Source organism: Hyperolius riggenbachi, chromosome 3, assembly GCF_040937935.1.
Source record: "Hyperolius riggenbachi isolate aHypRig1 chromosome 3, aHypRig1.pri, whole genome shotgun sequence".
Taxonomy (NCBI): Eukaryota; Metazoa; Chordata; class Amphibia; order Anura; family Hyperoliidae; genus Hyperolius; species Hyperolius riggenbachi.
This window is the reverse complement of record NC_090648.1, coordinates 107352046-107373535: the sequence shown is the minus strand read 5'-3', so window position 1 is coordinate 107373535 and position 21490 is coordinate 107352046. Positions and strand designations below refer to the sequence as shown.

The 21490-nt window shown below is 45.5% G+C and overlaps 1 protein-coding gene across 1 annotated transcript in view; it reads left to right on the top strand.

Moving 5' to 3' along the window:
• Positions 1-790: 790 nt before the first annotated feature.
• SLC25A37 (solute carrier family 25 member 37) overlaps positions 791-21490 on the top strand; it is a 39663-nt gene continuing 18963 nt past the window's right edge. The window contains exon 1 of the mRNA XM_068274730.1: positions 791-1165. Coding sequence (XP_068130831.1) covers positions 986-1165 — 180 coding nt within the window. The 5' untranslated portion in view covers positions 791-985. The remainder of the gene's footprint in view (positions 1166-21490) is intronic.

Genomic DNA, 21490 nt, shown 5'->3' with positions numbered 1-21490 from the left:
CTATCTAACCTACACTGGGGGGCAGCTACCTATCTAACCTACACTGGGGGGCAGCTACCTAATATAACCAACACTGGGGGGGCAGCTACCTATCTAACCTACACTGGGGGGCAGCTACCTAATCTAACCTATACTGGGGGGCAGCTACCTATCTAACCTATACTGGGGGGCACCTACCTAACCTATACTGGGGGGGGCAGCTACCTAATCTAACCTATTCTGGGGGGCACCTGTCTAATCTAGCCTATACTAGGGGGCACCTACCTAATCTAACCTATACTGAGAGGCACCTACCTATCTAACCTAGGGGGGGGGGGCGCAATTTTTACACCCTCGCCCTGGGTGCATTTTAGCCTAGAAACTGCACCTGTAGTGGTTCGCTCTTACATGGCAAGCTATTGTCCAATACCTTCTGGGTGTCCGAGAGCAGCAAAAATGGGACAAGGAGGATACAGGAAGGAGGAAGCCCCTGTCATGGACTATCCAGAGGCTTGCCTCTATCTGTTTTGTGATGCAGCTTTTGCCTTGAATACACTATCGAACAGGAAAAGCCTTGCTCAACATTCTGAAACATAATTATCACTTCAATTATCACCTCAGCGTGGCTGGAAAACTGCCACACCACCCAGCCGAATATAATAGAGTTTTCTGAACTCTCCAGCTTCCCATCCCATTCATTTCCCGCCCTAGCAGCACGTGACTGGAAACGCCGCTACAGTACAGAATGCCCAGAGTGGGCGTGTTCCAATCGAGTTGTAAGTTAGTTTACGCTTAGCCAATCACCGCTCCGCCTGTTTCCAAGGCAGAGAGGGACGCCGCGGTTGCGACTTTTTAGTGTAAGGTGACTCCGCCTTTGTCCTGACGTCACTCCGGACTGTGTAGGATGGTGTTCGGCGAGTTGGCTTCAGTTAGCGGGCAGAGCTTGGCCTGCTCGCTACAATAAAGGGAAGAGTTGTGCAGTCGGTGCTGCCTCACCGGTTGCTCCATGGAGCTAACAAGCGCCGGGCTTGCAATGGAGGCGAGGGACGGGGTTGCCGCCCTGCCTGGCGAGGGGGACGAATACGAGAGCTTGCCGGCAGGAGTGTCCCCCGTGACGCACATGGTGGCGGGAGCCGTGGCAGGCATCCTGGAGCACACTGTCATGTATCCGGTGGACTCTGTCAAGGTGAGAAGTCAGGAGGGGGCGTGGTCTGCTGACAGGTCATGGCGCTGTGCACAGGGCATGGTGTGACAAGACAGAGGGGTGGCACTGCCTTGTGCCATCTGTAATGTCATAACAAGAGAGGACCTAAATCTAAAGAGCTGCTGTACAGGGAAGAAACACCAAACTTACCAAATATATGTAATACTGCACTGTTTATCCATATGGCTCAACTCTAATAACTGGAAGAAGTAGAGTGAGAGGTTACATTGCACAGGGTGAAGGGGAGCCCATTGCTAATGCCCTGCAGTGTGCAAGGAATTACACTCTGCCATTTGCTTTAGGTTACCTGTAGTCAAACACATGACATAATGTGACAGGTGGTTAGGACTTGTGATCTGAAATAATTGTTTCAGGAGTATAAAAAAATAGTTTGTGCTGCACTTTTTCTGTGCTTTTCTTCCTGTGTTGTGATTTACAGTAAGGCCTCTTTCACATTATACTGTTGCCATGTGTGTGTTTCAGCAACAGGTATAGTGACCAACATGCAAGAACATCAGAAGTGCATAGACTGCACTGTCTTATGTTGACACTAAGGGCTTGTTTCACTAAACCGTGATAACTCAAATATCACACCTTATCAAAGATATCACACCTTATCAAAGTTAACATGCCTTAGCAGAGTAGCATAGTGAGCGCTATGAAGCTGCAGGGGCTCAGGGCAGGATTAGTGCCATTGCCAGTTAGCAGGCATACATTTGTAGTGCTTGCTATGCTACTCTGATAATGCCTGTTAACTTTGGTAAGGTGTGATATTTGAGTTATCACGGTTTAGTGAATCAAGCCCTAAATGTGCTGCGCAGCAGTGCGATGCACTATCACACTGGTACACACATTTTTCGGAAACCGCAGCACTGACCCATTCACTGTAGCGAATGGGATTAGCAGCGCGATTCTGCGCGCTGCATTCCAATCGCATGGCAATATGCGTTTGGCATTGTGAACGAGGCCTAAGAAGCCTCAGGGATGGGGGGGGGGGGGGCACCGACTGGATGATAAACATGTGTTTGAAGTTTGAAATCACAGGTCAAGCTTCCCAGTGTGTAGCCAATATTAGACACTAGTCTAATTAAGGCCCCGTTCACACTTGCGGTTTTGTCAAAACCGCACCGGATGTCCGGACCGCACCGTATCCGGACCGGACCTGATCCGTACGGTTCCGGTCCGGATCCGGTCCGTTTGCATCCGGTTTCCGTACGGTGTGAACACGGTTGCGGTCCGGATCCGGTTTCTTAAGGAGATAACAACCTGTAAATACCTGGGGTCTGGGAGGTCAGCAGAAGGGTCTGGGGTCATTGTTGGAGACAGGTGGACGTGTGGAGACCATCCGTGGATACAGAGACTGCAGTTGGGACCATGGATCCAGGCATTTTTCGTATACCTGGGAATTCTCTGTTGTTCGCCTCCTCGTTATCAGACTTATATCAGACATGTTGCTGCCTAGAGCTCCAGCATGAAATCGCTGCTGCCCCACTCTGTGAACTCCATGTGGTCCCCATCCAAAATGCATAGGAAGTGGGGTAGAACGTCCGGTTTTTGTAGCCAGTGTGTTGTGCGCTCTCCGGTTCTCATTACTTTGTATTGGCCGGATGGTGCAGTCCGGCTCCGCCCCGGATACGGTTGCCGGAGGAGCCTGACCAAAAAATAGCGCATGTTGGAACGGACGCCGGAGTCCGGATCCGGCTCCGGTCCGGCAGAACGGACGCATGTGAACGGACGCATAGGCTTTCATTGCTATTGCCGTGCGTCCGTTCCGTCCGTTCTGCAAGCGGTCCGGCTCCGGCACGGCGATTCCGGACGGCCACCGCTAATGTGAACCGGGCCTTAGGGACCCAACGAAACCTCAGGAAATTCCACTGATGTGATTGGGTGGACAGCACCCCCTCAGACTGCTAGGTTTCAGATAGGTCCTAGTAAACTATGCCCACTCTCAAAGCACTCCACAGGCGATCAGAATTATTGGGCAGCCTTGCCCAAAAACTCCTTACTATTTAACGTACTGACTGACAGCTGGAATTGGAACTCTGGTCAAGGGCTCAAATCCTACATAAAAGGCAGTAGCCAAAAGCTAAGTACACACATGTGAGAATTGTCGCCTATGGAAGTTCTGGAAACGATCCCCCGGGCAGCAATTTGGGGAATGAAGTCCTACAGGCACAAGCCTAACCTTCAGGCTACTGATGCTTTCTGTTGCTGTACGGGGGGGGGGGGCTGGTGTAAAGATGCCGATCGGTGGACATTGGAGCGGCAGGGGTTGAAAATAGCAGTGCAATTGGAATCGCTTGGGCTTCGGATACGACTGCAGTTACTAATGCTGCAAAAAATGCTGGGGCCAAGTAAAATCAATTTGTAAAGGTCCATACTCGCAACGTGATTTTTTTTTTTTTTTTTTTTTCTCCCCTGTAACTTTTGCGATGAACTTTTTTTTTTTTTTTTTTTTGTTTGTGATATTGTGTAACATTGTTTAGCTAAAATTAGTTATATGATGTTTAGCGACATTCAACAATCGTGGCCATCATGACAGATCCCATCACGGACGATGACACAGATTCCCCATAGACTCCCACACGAATTGCCCCTATTGTTTACTTTAACCACTTTGAAACCCTTGCTACGCTTATCTACTCCCCACAAAACTTCACCTGAAGCTCAGGGGAGTAGATAGGCGTACTTGTGGTAAACAGTGTGCTGTATGCCCAATAAGCTATCTGATTATGTATATAGGGTATCATTTTAACCGTGACAAGTGAGAGAATAGATTTTGTGGTGTTTGACAACTGAGGGATAAGTCATGTGATTTTTTTTTTTTTTTACCGGAAAACTGAATGAAAAGCAATACAACTGTTATTTTCATGTACTCTATACCCCCAAATAAATACTTGTAAAAACAACAAAAGTGACAGCATTGAAAAGAGAATACATAGTTACCCTAGGGACTTAGCTTTTAAAATATGTATGCCATGAGAGTGTATTACTGTTAATCATGAAGATAAGGGCTTTTAATTACTGATAGGCCTAGTGCACACCAGAGCGTTTCTGCTGCGGTTTGCGATCTGCTTGCGGGTGCGGATCCGCTAGGGTAATGTATTTCAATGGGCTGGTGCACACCAGAGCAGGAGGCGTTTTGCAGAAACGCATACTCCTGGGCTGCTGCAGATTTTGGATTGCGGATGCGTTTCTGCCTCAATGTTAAGTATAGGAAAAACGCAAACCGCTCTGAAAAACGGCACTTCAGAGCGATTTGCCAGGCGTTTTTTGTTACAGTAGTTGTTTAGTAACAGCTTTACTGTAACAATATCTGAAATCTACTACACCAAAACCGCTACACAAAACCGCAAAATGCTAGCTGAAACGCTACAGAAAAAGAAGAAAAAGCGTTTCAAAATCTGCTAGCATTTTGCGGATCTGCTAGCGGTTTTTGGTGTGCACCAGGCCATAGAGTACAATGAGAAATCAAAAAACACAAACCAAAAACTAATATATTATCGCCATACATTGTACTAGGAACATTATTTAAATGTTGAGATAACCAGGACAAATTAGCAAATACAATGTGTGTGTTTTACCTATAGTAACATTGTTTATTTGAAAACTATAGTGGATGGAAATGGAGAAATAGTGTATTTTTTCTAATTTTTCCCTTTAAAATGCACAGATAATAACATAATTACTAAAAGCAAATATCACCCTCACAAAGCATAATTTGTGGCAAAAAAAACAAGATATAGATCATTTACATCTGATGAGTAGCAAAAAAGTTATTGGTGAATGAATGGGAGGAGCGCTGAAATGTGAAAATTGCTCTGGTTTTTAAGCAAAAAACCCTGTGGTGCTGAAGTGGTTAAAGTCTCGTTCACGTGTGTCATTTGTGTCCATGGTACACGATTGCAGAAGATGAATTGGGGATAGCTCGTATGTCATCTCTGTCGCTGAAGATCCCCCGATCCATCTTCTGGTAAGTACCGTATGTAGCTTTAGGTTGGTCATGCACAGTGCTTCAGTATGCTGAAAAAGTCCTACACAAGCCACTAGTCAGAGGTCAGAAAACTGGTATTTCTGTTATCTACCACTTTTGCAGTGCAATGTACAGTATAATTAAGCTCTAATGAGCTTTGTGGGTGTTCAGGACTGGTAGTGATGGGTCGTTCACGAATGAGCCGGCTCTTTGCTGTGAACGACAAGAGCCGGCTCTCAGTTTTGAAAGAGCTGATGCCTCAGCCGCCCCACACAGCTCTGATTTGCTGTGTAATAAAGGGCGCTGAGGCATGCTGGGAGATGTAGTCCTTCTCTTGCAGCTTGTAGGAGTGTATGGGGCGGAGCAGAGCAGTAGCAGGAGGGATTGCCCCAGTCAGCGAAGCAGTCAGGAGTTGTCATGGAGACGGGGGCGGGGCTTTTCCTCCGATTCTGAGTGGTGTCCAGTAATATTTAATGAAGAGCCGATTGAGAGCCGGCTCTCTAATGGGAGCCGATTCAGAAGAGCTGATTCTCCGAGAAGAGCCGGAATTCCCATCACTAAGGACTGGACCAGTAGTTAGGTCCCAGTTGGAATTTAATATGACTTTGCTAACTTGCTATAGCACTGTGTAAACACCGTTGCTAAGATGTTATTCAATTCCTTCTTTCCACCAGTTTCTCTTTCTTTGTCACTTTCTTCAAATATGCTATACAACATCAAATGTACCAGAACATATCTTTTCTATGTAGTTCCTAAAGCTTTAGAAACTCTTTGCAGACTCTTTTGCAGCAGAAGAATGGTCTAGAAAAAAAAATAAGGGATGCAAAAAATGTCTTATGAAAACAACAACATTTTGGATAGTCCAGAGGCTTCCCTGATCCTCCAGATAAGCTCATACATAGACAGGATCATGACCACAAGAAGAAGGGGGTCCCGGGCAGCAATGGAGAGCTAGAAGAGGATCTGGGAAGTGTCTGGTCCGTACAGATACTTCTCACTACTGAGATTTTAACCCTTTCGTCCTCACAGGTTGGCTTTAACCGGTTCAGCGCCGCAGTGCCGAAAATCTCATGCATCCGAGCAACGTTCACCTCCCATTCATTCACCTATAACTTTATTGCTACTTATCACAATGAATTGATCTATAGCTTGTTTTTTCCGCCACCAATTAGGCTTTCTGTGGGTGATACATTTTGCTAAGAGCCACTTTACTGTAAATGCATTTTAACAGGAAGAATAAGAAAAAAACGGAAAAAATTCATTATTTCTCAGTTTTTGGCCATTATAGTTTGAAATTAATATACGCTACCGTAATTAAAACGCATGTATTTTATTTGCCCATCTGTCCCGGTTATTACACCATTTAAACAATGTCCCTATCACAATTTATGGTGCCGATATTTCATTTAGAAATAAAGGTGCATTTTTTCAATTTGCGTCCATCACTATTTATAAGCTTATAACTTTAAATAATATAATAACATATTCTCTTGACATGCATATTTAAAAAGTTCAGACCCTTGGGTAACTATTTATGTTGTTTTGGTTTTGTTTTTTTAATTAATTTTTTTTTTTTTTTTTTTTTTTTTTAATAAAAAAAGTGTATGTGGGTAATTTTTGGTGTGGGAGGGAAACTGCTAATTTTAAATATAAAATAATGTTTTTTTTTAATCAAAAATGTATGTGGGTGCAGTTTACTATTTGGCCACAAGATGGCCACAGTGAAAAAAGTCCTAGATGCGAACCAGCTCGCATCTAGGAACTAAAATGCTGAGGAGTTGTTTCCTGGGGGCAGAAATACCGCGCTCTCTGGAGAGAAAGCGTCGGTATTTCTGCGGGGAAGTTAGATCGGTGAATGGGAATTATATTCCCATTCACTGATCGGGGGGCTAGCGACGGGCAGCGGGAGCGCGCGCGGGGGCGCGCCCGATCGCGCACACGAGCCGGCGGCAGCACCAGTGCCTATCTGGACGAGGAAACTCGTCCAGATAGGCCGAACTGGTTAAAGAACAACTGAAGTGAGCGGTATATGCCATATTTATTTCCTTTTTAAACAATACCAGTTGCCTGGCAGTCCTGCTGATCTATTTGGCTGCAGTAGTGCCTGAATAACACCAGAAACAAGCATGCAGCTAATCTTGTCAAATCTGACAATAATATCAGGAACACCTGATCTGCTGCATGGCTTGTTCAGGGTTTATGTAAAAGTATTAGAGGCAGAGGATCAGCTATGCAACTGATATTGCTTAAAGAAAATGTCCAGGCATCTAAATAAAAAAAAAAAAAAAAAAGTGACATTTACTTACCCAGGGCTTCCTCCAGCCCCTTGCATCCGGCATGTTCCTCGCAGCAGCTGCGCAGTATATTCCACACCACGTGCGAGTGCCTGACAGCGGCGCTAGCGCAGTAGGGGAAGACCTCTGCATCAGCGGGGACCCCTGGCTGACGGTTGGGAGCGGAGCTGCTGCGAGGGACATGTCGGCTGCATGGGGCTGGAGGAAACGCCGGGTAAGGTTTTTTTTTTTTTTTTTTATGTCTGAATATTCCCTTTTAAAAGGAAATAAATATGGCAGGAAGCATGTACCTCATTTCAGTTGTCCTTTAATTGTAGATTGTGTGTGTTACTGACTTGTAGCACTTAGTGGGGCAGATTTATCCCAACCAGTGTAATGAAAATTGGAGCAAATAATTAACTGTTTTTACTAAAATATTCTTGTTTTGTAAAGCAAGATTTTCCATTTTAAAGTGAACCTTAAGTCAGAAAGAAAAAATGAGTTTTACTCACCTGGGACTTCTACCAGCCCCCTGCAGCAGTCCTGTGCCCTCGCAGCCACTCACTAATCCTCTGGTCCCCTGCCGCCAGCTAGTTTCGTTTGTGCCAACAGGCCCGTCAGGACTGGCCACGCGTAGCTTTTTCCGCATTCCCGACTGTAATTGGCGCTATTGCGGGCCACAAATCTATGCGTTTGTAATGCGGCAAGGCGTATTTTTTTACGCGTTGCGGCCCGCAATAGCGCTAATTACAGTCGGGAGTGCAGAAAAAGCTACGCGTGGCCAGTCCTGACGGGCCTCTCGGCAAAAACGAAACTAGCTGACAGCGGAGGACCAGAGGATTAGTGAGTAGCTGCGAGGGCACAGGACTGCTGCAGGGGGCTGGTAGAAGCCCCAGGTGAGTAAAACTCCATTTTTTATTTTTTTTTTATTTATTTATTTTTTTTTTTCTGACTTAAGTGTCTCTTTAAGCACGAGAGGCACTTTTATTGCTGTGTATGATAAAGCTGTGATGTGTGAATTTCAGAGTGCAGAGGAATAATATGAGCGTTCGCTTTATGAATGGGACACGCCTATTTTGCACTTTGCGTGATTCATTCTAAGTACCTTGGGGAAGGAGTATAGTTTTTCCTGCTTGTGAATATGTTGGAGGTACAAATGTTAGTGCAGCTAACAGTAATGCTGTGGTTTTGGTGTCATATACAGTGTAACATGGGCATAAAAAAAGCTCTCCTATCAGTCTCTACAGCCTTACACACAATGCAATTTTCCCTCTGATTGATGGTTAAATCGATTCTTTCCAACAGGTCCGATATGATTTCTGATCTATTTTCTGATCACTTCTATACAAAATCGTTTCGAAAAATTATCGGACCTATCGTTGTGAACGACGAACGAACTTTTAATTGACGAAAGAACGACCTAAGTAAAGTTAGTTTTTAAAAGTGTGTAACGATCTGATAGTTAGAACGAACGTTACATCACGTAAAGCAACTATTGCGCTTGCGCATAAAAATGAAAAGTTCCATGGTCGTTGGCTGCTTTTTTTTTAAAACGATCGTCGTTTGAAACGATCGGGGAATGATCGTTTCAAACGACTATAGTCGCATGTGTACGCACCTTTATGCTTTCAGCAACACGCATGCAGATCAGGTGCTCTGACTGAAGTCAGACTGGATTAACTGCATGCTTGTTTCAGGTGTATGATTCAGCCACTACTGCAGCCAAAGAGATCAGAAGGATCGCTAAGTAACTGGTATTGTTTAAAAGAAAATATCCATATTCCTCTCAGTTAAGGTTCCCTTTAAAGGGCAACTGAAGTTAGAGGGATATGGAGGCTGCCATATTTATTTCCTTTTATGCAATACCAATTGCCTGGCAGGCCTGCTGATCCTCTGCCTCTAATACTTTTAGCCAAAGACCCTGAACAAGCATGCAGCAGATGAGGTGTTTCTGACATTGTCCGATCTGACAAGATTAGCTGCATGCCTCTTTCTGATGTGATTTGGGCACTACTGCAGCCAAATAGATCAACAGGACAGTCAGGCAACTGGTATTGTTTAAAAGGAGATAAATATGGCAGCCACCAGATCACTCACTTCAGTTCCCCTTTAAAGGGAAGGTTCAGGGAGGGTGGAGAAAAAATAAAAATCAATTTCCACTTACCTGGGGCTTCCTCCAGCCCGTGGCAGGCAGGAGGTGCCCTCGCCGCCGCTCCGCAGGCTCCCGGTGGTCTCCGGTGGCCGACACGACCTGGCCAGGTCGGGCTCTTCTGCGCTCCAAGTCCTGGCACTTCTACGTCCCACGCCGGCGCGCTGACGTCATCGGACGTCTGCCGGGCTGTACTGCGCATGCGCAGTAGTTCTGCGCCTGCGCAGTACAGCCCGGAGCCTGCGGAGCGGCGGCGAGGGCACCTCCTGCCTGCCACGGGCTGGAGGAAGCCCCAGGTAAGTGGAAATTGATTTTTATTTTTTCTCCACCCTCCCTGAACCTTCCCTTTAAGGTGCCCATACATCAGATGACATATGGGCATATGGACCAAGCAAAGATCTGTCTGATCAGAGTGAGATCTGTTGGCTGCCCATACATGACAGGCCAGTTCCCGATTGATTTTAGCATGAAATCTTGCTTTGTGACGCTGCATCCGCCGCCTCGCCAACCCTGGCGCTGTCCTCCATAGTGTGAAATGTGCCCCGTGCAGTATACTTTACCTGTCGGTGTCTGCCGCTGGCTCTGTTCCCGCGTTGCCTCCCATACACTCGCTCCACCTGGTTACCAGCGTAGCGTGGGTGCTTGTGACGTCACGCGTATATCTGTGTGTGAAATAACGCATACAAATGCAAATTAGTGTCTGGTAAAAGTGTATACAAAAAAGGCAGTTGAAAATTGCAGGGATAAGTGTTGATTCATTTCTGGCTAAGCCATTTCTGAGTGCTTTGTGATTTGAAAAGCTCTTGCGAAAATATAATGCTTTGGGTGTGATCCCACCTGAGCAATGTGATTTTATAAAAACCACCCATAGCATTGCATCAGCAAGAGCTTTTCAAATCACTAGCGCTTCAAAAAGGCTGCTAGTGGGTTTGAGCCCTTAGAGTTCTGAGCCACTATGCTGGCATCATGACTTCAGAGACAGTATTTCTCAGTATGACATGGCTGATTGAGCATCATGGTTGACTTTTTGAATATTCTTGTACTCCCAGGTCATGATGTATCCGAGAGAAAAATAGTCATACGATGTATGCATCATTGTACAACTATTACCTTTTGCTCCGAGCATCATTACCATGTATCAGCAACTGTCCTCTGAGCAAAAAATATATTCATGCTGTTGGTATATCCCATTTTTACAGTGGAGCACCTGGCTAAAAGAGCCTTGAGGGGAAAACTGATTCATGGTGTTGCATACCACGAAAAAACATCCAGACTGCATACAGGCAGGTATGCTGTCCAGATTTATTACCTTAAATTAGTTAATATCCCAGAGTTCAAAAGACCAGCCTACATATAGTTACATAGTTATTTGGGTTGAAAAAAAGACATACGTCCATCGAGTTCAACCAGTATCCATCGAGTTCAACCAGAGGTGGCCCTCTGAAGAGGAGTTTAGTGCAGTGTTCTTCCCGGGCTCATTCAGCTGGGTGCTCCACCCGGCTAGTTTTTATGAGCACCCGGCTGTCATCGGCTCACCTCCTCCTCTATTCTAAGCAGAGTTGCACAAAGAAGCACCAGTCCTGCATTTTCTCAAATTGCGCCACCCGGCTACTTTTTTATGCCACCCGGCTGGAAAAAATTTCTGGGGAGAAAACGTAGTGGGTAGTGCATGTGAGTGAAGTAGTAACAAGAAATAAGATGCCAATTAGTCCCACTCAGGAAGTAGAATTGGGTAAATGCAAATCACAGCTAATACCAGCTAAGCTGATTAGCCAGCAGCTGCATTTATTGTACAGTGGTTGGGTTGCTGAAATTCCCAATTGCGATTCCCAAAAATGCCTGCAGCAGTGCGATAGCGCATGTGATGGGAACGGTAGAAGGGCATAGACAGCGTGTTCTTGCGTGTCGCACACTATACTCGCTTTCACCATGCGCACGGAAACACGTATAGTCTGAACGAGCCCTAAGTGTTGTGCCATTTCTTTTATTTTATTCAATTTTTTTTTTTTCCATTTTCTTTTGTCCATAGCACAAGTATTTGCAAAGCTACTTGACTGTATATATGGTTGGTTTGGCTTCTCACTGTGGTCACTTAGTTGTTTATCGTCGTGACTCTCAATAATGCGTGCTTTTCTGGGGCAAGGAACAATCTGCTTTTGTTTCCTGCGATGCAGTTGTCTGCTTCGGGTCTAGATTCAGAATTTCCTCTCCTCTCTGTCAGCCAAGTTATAAATGTATTAAGATTGTAGTTTATATTGTTAGACAAGATCGTGCTTGCCTTTTAACAACTTTCTGTGTAAGTGCTTGAATGTAGTTTCCTTGCGCTGCCAGCGTCTGTAAGTCATTGTCATACCTGATGGCGTGATGTCCTCGTTCCATGCTGACCTTTTTACTTAAAGTGAACCGGTCACTATTGTGCACAGAAATGTATGGGAGAGTACTACTGGATGCCAGAACATTGTATTACCTTCAGATCCTGTGTAATCCTTAGCTGCTTACAATAGTGTAATGTTTCCTTGCAGCTGAAATGGAAATTTGGCACTCGCCTGCATCCCCCCTTTCCCATAGAGTATGTCTACTGTCTCTTTATTGGTTGGCTAGGTTCTTGCTTTGCATTGTGGGGAACTGCTGAAAGTAGCAGAGACCTGACTTGGCTGGAAATCTCAGGTGCACAATGTCTCTTTGGGATGAGGGGCCAGGCGTCAGCTAAGGTCTGGCATACCTACAGAATGGCTATTGGCTGTGCAAAGTATGATCTGATAAGCTTCAGATCAAATGAGGATATGAACATGCATGCTCTGCTTGGCCGAATTGCATGCTGCTTAACTCTATGGATAGGGAAGAGGGAAAGGGTCAGGAAAACTCATGCTGCAGACAAATAAAAAGGGATTAACCAGGAAAATCCAACCCAGCAGATTGCTATTTCACTGAGCAAAGGAAGACCGAAATGTGTCTTAACAATGTGTTCTCTTCTGAAGGGACTGTACCTTCACTGTGTGCTATCACGTCATTTCAAAGCAATGCATTTAGTTTGAGCAAATATTCATGTACTTTGTAAAACTGTCACTAGAGCTAGAAGTGATTTTGTTTATGTAATGCCTATAGGTCCACAGTGAGTCTGAAAAGAGAGAAGTGAGTGTATATAAAAATATACTTGCAAAGCTCCTACCTAATCTTCAGTACTGTACTGTCCCCATGGACTTCTGGTGGCCCATTCTCTCCCCCCCTCCCCAACACGCCCACCTTCTTATTGGTGCAGACTGCAGAGGGTAGCATGAAAGTACCACAACAAACTCCTGGCTGCTCTGCTGTATGATGCACAGGCCCAGAGATGGTCATTGAGGTGCACATGCAACTTGCATGCCAGTTGTGTGCTGATACCAGTGGTAGCAGTCAGTTTCATTCAGAAATTAATCTGACTGGTCCAGTTAAATCTATACAAATGAATATTCCTGAAACTTGCACCTCATTGACTATGTACTGCATGGAGGGGATGCAGAGAGAACAGTGCAGCCTCACTTAAGTGACGGGTCATTCACACTGGTCCTTGCGAAAAAACATGCATATTTTTGTGAATATACATAATACATCTAATAATTGTCGAAACTGAACGCAAAATTTTTCCGTGAATTTTCCGCATTCCCATCAACTTACATGGAAACACAAATCGCACATCGCCCGTGAAAAAACAAACCCGTCGTCTTCGGAAAATGTACAAACAATTTTGTTTTTGCCAACATCAGTCTGTTGCCTGGGTCACTTTTCAAAGATGTTGTTTTCTTCAGCCAGTGAACTTTCACCTTGGCAACACACATTCCTTCAGAGCATTCTTATCAGAACCTGAAGTGGGAGGGATGTAAAGGCTGCCATGTTGCCATTTACCACGTTGTTGTGCCAGTTGTCTGTCCCAGAGTGAACAGATCAGGTATTCTGATGCAGCGTTTGCTGGCTGTGTGCTTGGTGCGGGTGTTTGACTCTGAAGGCCGAGCAGGGTGCACTTTTTTGAATCACTTGCGTTTTGCTGCAAATCGCATTTAATGTAAGTCAATGGGCCACACTGTAGTCAATTGCTTTGCTATTCACAATACAATTTTATGTGAGTTTTTTTTTTTTTTTAAAGGCACAGCCAATTCCTCCTCCCTGCATAATGTATGGGGATCACATGTAATCTGCATACAATGCTTTTTTGTTCTGCAGTTGGCTGCATTGGAAAATCCTGTAGCTCCCACCCACTAGTTTCCCCTTTCCATAGGGCAGAGCACATGGTTTGGGTAACAGATGTGTACAGGGATCATAAGTAATTGTCCCCGAAACAATCAAGACCTAATTTTCGCCAACGCTTATGCTGGGAATACACTATGAGACTTTTCAGCTGATTTACTGTCTGATCGATGTCCAGTCACTTCTATGAGAAATCGATCCGAAAAATGATCGGACATGTCGGAAATTATCTATCAAACAATCTATCTGCCAGAAAATCTCATGGTGCATTCCAGCATTAAATGTGTATTTGGTTTTTCATCAGCTTCATATATTCAATTGTTTTCATTCAGTATAATGCTAGGTACACACCATACAATTTTTTTCTGTTAGATGGTTTTATAGATAATTTCTGTTAGCGTGTGGTCAGTGCAATGCATCCGTCGGTCCGATAAAATCGCAGCAGACCCAAACTTGCGGTCCGTTAGGGTGGAGCAATGTCTACGGATCCTATTGATAGGATCCCTTCACCTTAGTTGGGGTCTGTTCTGTTACTGTCCATTTTTTTCTCTAATGTGAACTGGGCCTAAGGCCTCGTTTCCATGCAGCGAGCCCTGTGGCTCTGCGCATCACTCCAGGTGGTGCTTGTGATCCCTTTCCTTATACTGAATGGGATCGCGGGCTGAAGCTTCCTGAAATGCAGCAAACCATGCGCTGCGATTCAAAAGTGAATCGCAGTGCATGAATGGAAACCTCAGAGTGCAGACTATGCACTCTCTGATGTCCCTGTGATTGCGTTCCAGAAGCGCGCCTGAATGCATGCATATGGAAACAAGCCCTTAGGCCTCTTTTCCATTTGCCGAGCAGGTTAGCCTCAAGCGCCATTCGGCAGCAGTTTTGTTCAGCTGAACAAGCATGCAGCATATTAGGAGTTTCTGACTTAATTTTCAGATCTGACAAGATTAGCTGCATGCTTGTTTCTTGTGTGAGTCGCACACTACTGCAGCCAAATAGATCAGCAGGACAGATAGACAACTGGTATTGTTTAGAAGGAAATAAACATACACGCTAAAATACCGAAGTGTGCTCCCAGCCTTAGGCCTCATTTGTACAGTCAGTTTTTGTGCCTTTTCTGCAATGCAGAAACCTATTAGAGATGACAGCCTATGTAAATCTAAGGGCTCACTAACTTCTAATGCGTTTTCACAGTGCAATGCAGATGATGCACATTGTGTTCCGATCGCACGGTCATCTGCGTTTGCTAGTATGAATAAGGCCTAAGTTATCGTCAGAATCACATCAGAATCAGATACAGTAACTTCCGCAACACACACCACAATAAAAACACCTTTCCTTAGCGCTGCGTGAGCTAGTTGGTACTGGTCGCCGGTTGTTATTGCTGTTTGTCACCACTGGTGAGAGTTCTTCACTAGCTGACATAATGCTGGCTGCTTAAAGGGAATGTCCAGGCTAGATTAAAGAAAAAAATCGACTTACCTGGGGCTTCCGCTAGCCCCTGGCAGCTGCTATGTCCCATGCCCCAGCGCCGCTCTCTCCCGGTCCCCTCAGGTGCAGACGCTGACCTTGCCAGGTTGTCCTCTACTGCGCCTGCATGAGCGCCGCTGTCAGACAAGTCCATGTTGTCCAGAGTGTACTGTGCAGCCGCAGTGGAGGATGCCTGGGCGAGGTCGGCCTCTGCACCGGAGGGGACCGGGAGCCAGCGGCTGAGAGCGTAGCTGCGGCGTGGGACATAGGGGCTGCCAGGGGCTGGAGGAAGCCCTGGGTAAGTAGACTTTATTTTTTTTTTTTTTTTATCTAGCCTGGACTTTCCCTTTAAGTCCATCAGCGATCCTCCTGCTATTCCTCTGCATCTGGGAGAGTGAGTGATGTCCCACTTGTATAGTGCAGACGTTGACATTAGAACGTGTTGGACTGGTAGATACAGCAGAGTTCAATACAGTTCACCTATGATCTATAGTTACAAAGCCTAGCTGATAAAACAAGCTTGTTCCACACCCATTAACAAGCCTATATTATACTATAGCTTATCCAGTCCATGTATATAGTTACGCCGCATACATGTTGATACAAGGCGCCCGAGACTGCTGCATCATTCTGACACAGTTTATGCCGTCACACAAGTTTTTGATAGTGAAATATGTTGAGCTAGGTTTATGTAAATGTACATATTCCTGTATATATCCATCCATAAATTTCTAGCAGTTACAAAGGCTCAAGAAAAGTCATGTTCATAACTGTTAGCCTCACTAAACTGTTCCAGTTTAAAGGACACCTGAAGTAAGAGGGTTATGGAGGCTGCATTATATCTCAACTTTTAAATACAGTAGAATCCCTTTATAGTAAACTCAAAGGGACCAGGAAAAGTGGTTTACTATATCAGAAATGCTCATACTCTAGCAAATAAAGTATACTGTATCTTAACTCAGTCATTAAATGGGAGTAATTTTTTCTTTTCCTTGCTTCAGCGAGTGAGCACAGACAATGTTTGAGGCCTGAAGGATAGTTACAGAATGTACTTTGTATTACTGGGCTGCTTGGCTTCTCTGAGCTTCTCTAAAGCAAACTAGACATGAAAGGGAGAATTTGCTTGGCTGTTGTAATGGTCCAAGGCACGCCACATTTTATGGGACTAGAGCATATATGTCAAACACCGGCCCGCGAGCCAAATCAGAATTGTTTATTTTGCCAAGCATAACAGGGTTATGCCCGGAATTTGATTTGGCACAATACATAGCTCAGGAAGAAGACCTACATGATAGGTTCACAAACATGCAAAGGAACAACAATAACCGTTTACATTGTTCATACGTAACAGATCATCCTTTGGTTCCTGTCCACACACAGATCCAGTCCTACATAGTTAGTCAGACCTGGGGGATGGTCAGTTGATTGGCAGTGTCACAGCTCAGGCTGTGGTCCTTGATGGAGGTGGGAGTGCTGATGGGAGTATTTGGAGGGAGTTTAGAAGGCTGACAGCTGCGGGGAACAATGAGTTCATGTGTCTAGCAGTCCTTGTTGAGATGGCCCGAAGCCTCCGGCCCAATGGGAGCATATTAAAGTAGCGGTTGCCTGGGTGGGAAAGGTTGTTTGCGATCCTCAGTGCCCTAGATCGCTGGCCCTCAAAACCATTAAATCTGGTCCTCAAGTGGTTTCCCACTTTGCATTATGTTTGGCCCACTCTAAACCACCATGGAAGCTATATTGGAGGTGAAGCCCTGGAACACCAGGAAAGCCATATGTGGGGTGGGGGGGGAGCACTAAACACTAGGGAACTGTATAGGGGAGGGAGGACCACTAGACGCCAGGACACTGTGTAGGGTTTGGAGGGAGGCCATTAGACTCCTGGGAACTTTATAAGGGAGGAAGATGGCCAGTTGGAATTGACGTTGGCCCGCGACTAGGTCCCAGTGTACAAATTCGGCCCACTTTGTATTTGAGTTTGACACCCAACTGGACTAGAGGGAATAAATTAACCCTTTCCAATCCACTGTCTGACTTGAAGTGGAGCATAATGGCTGCCACTAGAGGTGCCATCTTTCCCATACTAACACTCATGCCATTCTTACGCACTTGAAGGGCTTGTTCACATTAAATTCGACGTGGAGAAATCTCACGATTTGTGCTTGTGATTCCTGTTCAATAGAAAGAGAATCACAGCGCGATCGCCCCCCCCCCCCCCCCCAAACACTGCATGCTGCGCATTTGCGATTCATCAAAATCGCAATCGCTGCAGTGTGAATGTATCCATAAGAATACATTAGCAGCAGCGATCAGCAAAGAGCTGAAAAAACACCCAGTGTGAACCAGCCCGAAGAGTGATTTTTGTGTTGAGGTATTTGCAACTGAATCCACCCTTTCCTGCATTGATTTGAAAAACACAACACTTGCTGTGACTGCTTCTTGCTTCTGAATTCTCACAGCCATTAATTCATTCACTATAAACCGATAGATTTGCCTTGTTCCAGGTTTGCTGAGTTACCTGGAGATACCCTGGCAAGTTGACCTCCGTTGTGTTTGCCTGGAGTCATGCCACGCATATGTAACGTGGTGTGAATTGTTTACCTGTTACATCACCTTGCAGCACTAACTATTAAGCAAGATTTCATCAGAAGCTCCTGCTAGCTTTGTATTATGTCAATGCTGGACAAAACTATGAAGCTATCACTCATGTACCGCAGATGGCTGCAGCCCTGTGCTGCTGCCTAGATCGCTGTGATGAAGAATAGACCTGTCCAATCAGTGTTAAGATGATAAAACAGCTGAACGAAGATAAATCAGTGGATCATAATGGAAGCGAAATGATTCAATGTTAACCAATGGATCAGTTCACATTGGTCCATTCAAATGGATCCCTAACACTGCTACTGCCTATAGAGCGCGCCCTAGTGGCTGCAGCTCTGGCGCTTTGAGTCCGCCAGTAGAAAAGCACGATATAAATGTTATTTGTCTTGTCGTATCTATTCTACACGTTTCGCTGAATGGATCTCAAGTTTGGGTTCACTAAGATATATCCGATGGATGCGTAGCAATGACTGCGCGCTAACATCACGGATGGAAAACTGATGCATTTTAAAAACTAATTCATGCCACGGATTAGTTTTTACACTGATCAGTTTTTCATCTGTGCCAGTGTGAACTCGGCCTAAGGGCCGGTACACACTGGCTGCATTGCAATTTAAAATCACATGCGTTTTTGTTTTTTTTTCTTTATTGCAAAGCCGTCAAAAAATTAAAAAATTTGCATCGCACCACTTTGTACAGTGCCTCGTGATTTGCTTTATTTTCAGGAAGGCTTTGCAATTAAAAAATCTCATGTGTTTTTAAAATGCAGCGCAACTTAGCTAGTGTGTACAGGCCCTTGCTTGTTAGCATGTACAACCATTTCCTTCTTCAGGGAGTACGATCGGAGAGTTGTCTCAACAGATTTAGTGTGTGTTGTTTCTGGACAAAGCATATGCCATGCAAAGTGACCACGCTGCTATATAATAACCAGGTGCTCATCACAACATGCACAGTCCGACTACTGACAGTAAACTGCTTGCAAGTAGATTTTCTTTGTTTTTTGTTCTTTTTTAATTGCACTGTACTAGCAGCCTTGTAATACAGATCCTCTCTTGTAAATTGCAGCTCATCTTCTTCCTTTTCTAAGATGTAAATCTAGTTGTGAAACCTACCGCTACTTACTAACAAACCTTTTGTCTCTTTCTGGGAAAAGTGATGGTGACTCTTTTTTAAAGGGAAGTTTTTAGTAAGACTGTGTTTGATTGCTGTAGTAACACAGGAGTAGTCTTGGGTAATCCCAGAGTTTCCAGCTTCAGAAGCCACGGTAAGCCTCTGTTTTGAAATGTAGAGGATTTCCCAAATTACAGTTAAGTTTGGTTAACATGGAGTAAAAGGATGGAACATGTCATCCTTGTGTAACATAAATTCCTCTTGGCAGGAATCTCCCTCAGCGGCTGAATGTATTTACAGCGACTTCATAAAACTCTGATTCTGTGCGGTGGATAAACGGCTTGGCGGCACTCTCAAGGCTGCGCTGTTTTCATAAGCACTTCACTATCGCTATGATCTCACTAAATGCCAGTTTAATTCCCCACCCAATCCTGCTGGCTTGATGTAAAAGTGCCTTGTCATAGCTGCTGTGTGCTGATGTGCCTTATGCAATGCTATCTGCCTGGGGCAGCAGTGTAGGCGGACAGTGCTGCTGCTAATGCTGTCAGACTGGCCAGAGTAACAGTTCACTTATTAATGGTTATCCTGTATTTCGGGAGATTATTTTCTCGTGGCTATTAGATAACACAGCATGGTAGCGTAGTGGCTAGCGCTCTTGCCCTGCAGCGCTGGGTCCTCGGTTCGAATCCCAGCCAAGTCAACATCTGCAGGGGGACAGTTAGTGACTAGACAATATATACTATGTACAGCGCTGCGTAAGAGGTCGGCGCTATATAAATTATAAACACTCCCGAGCAAAACAGGAAAAAAGGGCGCAGGATCCCTTATGAAAGATAGGTGCCAATGTTAAAAACCGCGATTTATCGGCATAAGAAAATTTTGGCACGTGGTGGCCGCTCTCAGGCACCTGCCTGCGCTGAAATGTACCCTTTTTGGCGCAAATAGTGGGTTTTACTTGGCAACAAAACAGCTAATTTTGGGCACTGGCCGGGTGCTTGTTAGGGCTCTGTTCCAGTGCTGGACAACAGGTGTGCTCAGACGCGAGCACACCTGCGTGTCAAACACTATCATGCATTGAGCTACAAATGTGTCTTCAGTAATCTTGGGTTCTTCACTGCTGCTTGCACAATTACTTGGTCATCTTTGGTTCTGTGCTGCTGCTTCCACAATTGCTTGGTCAACTTGGGTTCTGTGCTGCTGCTTGCACAATTGCTTGGTCAATTTGGGTTCTGCGCTGCTGCTTCCACAATTGCTTGGTCAACTTGGGTTCTGCGCTGCTGCTTCCACAATTGCTTGGTCAACTTGGGTTCTGCGCTGCTGCTTCCACAATTGCTTGGTCAACTTGGGTTCTGCGCTGCTGCTTCCACAATTGCTTGGTCAACTTGGGTTCTGCGCTGCTGCTTCCACAATTGCTTGGTCAACTTGGGTTCTGCGCTGCTGCTTCCACAATTGCTTGGTCAACTTGGGTTCTGCGCTGCTGCTTCCACAATTGCTTGGTCAACTTGGGTTCTGCGCTGCTGCTTCCACAATTGCTTGGTCAACTTGGGTTCTGCGCTGCTGCTTCCACAATTGCTTGGTCAACTTGGGTTCTGCGCTGCTGCTTCCACAATTGCTTGGTCAACTTGGGTTCTGCGCTGCTGCTTCCACAATTGCTTGGTCAACTTGGGTTCTGCGCTGCTGCTTCCACAATTGCTTGGTTATCTGTGCTGCTGCTTCGGCTCCACTGCACAAGCCTCGGTATATAGATCTGAGTCCCGGCAGAAACATTGGGCTCCCATTGGATTGAAAAATACCACCACTCAGTGAATCAATGCCGGAAGCCAGCGGAAGCACTGCCACAGTATGCTTCTGACCCATGATAGGAAATGTGCTGGGCGAGGTCATGAAGGAACAAATCGACCCAGGAGGACGGCCATAGAGCCCACTGGGATGCATGGGGCTGGAGAAAGCCCCAGGTAAGTATAAAAGCTGCTACATGTAATTTCTCAGGTGCCCTTCAAGCAAGGGATTAAAGGAATCTTGTATAAAACATGGGGGGAGACCAGCATTGAGCCCGTTGATCATTACCATATCGAACAGTACACCTAATAGAGCCCTTTCGAGCACGATCTTTCCAGCATTGGCATGCTGACCTGCCTCCTGTTTGAGTCCTGTTAAAGGGAGTCTGAAGCTCTCTTCTGCTGTGGTGCGCTTCAGCAGCACTCTGGCTCCAGAAGTTTTCCAAAGCCCGCTGCCGTGGAGGACTTGAACAGGGGACCAGGAGAGGAACAGGAAGGCTCTATAGGAGCCTTATTTGTTTTATGAGGATTCAGGCTCACTTTAAAGCAGAACTAAAAATAAAGAAAAAAAGTTTCACTTACCTGGGGCTTCTACCAGCCCCTAGCAGCTGTCTTGTCCTGCATCGGTCCTCCACGATCCTCCCTTCCCCCGCTGCCAGCTAGTTTTGGTTCAGTCTACTTATAAGTCGATGGGCCACTGCGTCTGCGCAGCCCTGCCACATGTAGCCTTGTTCGCTTTCC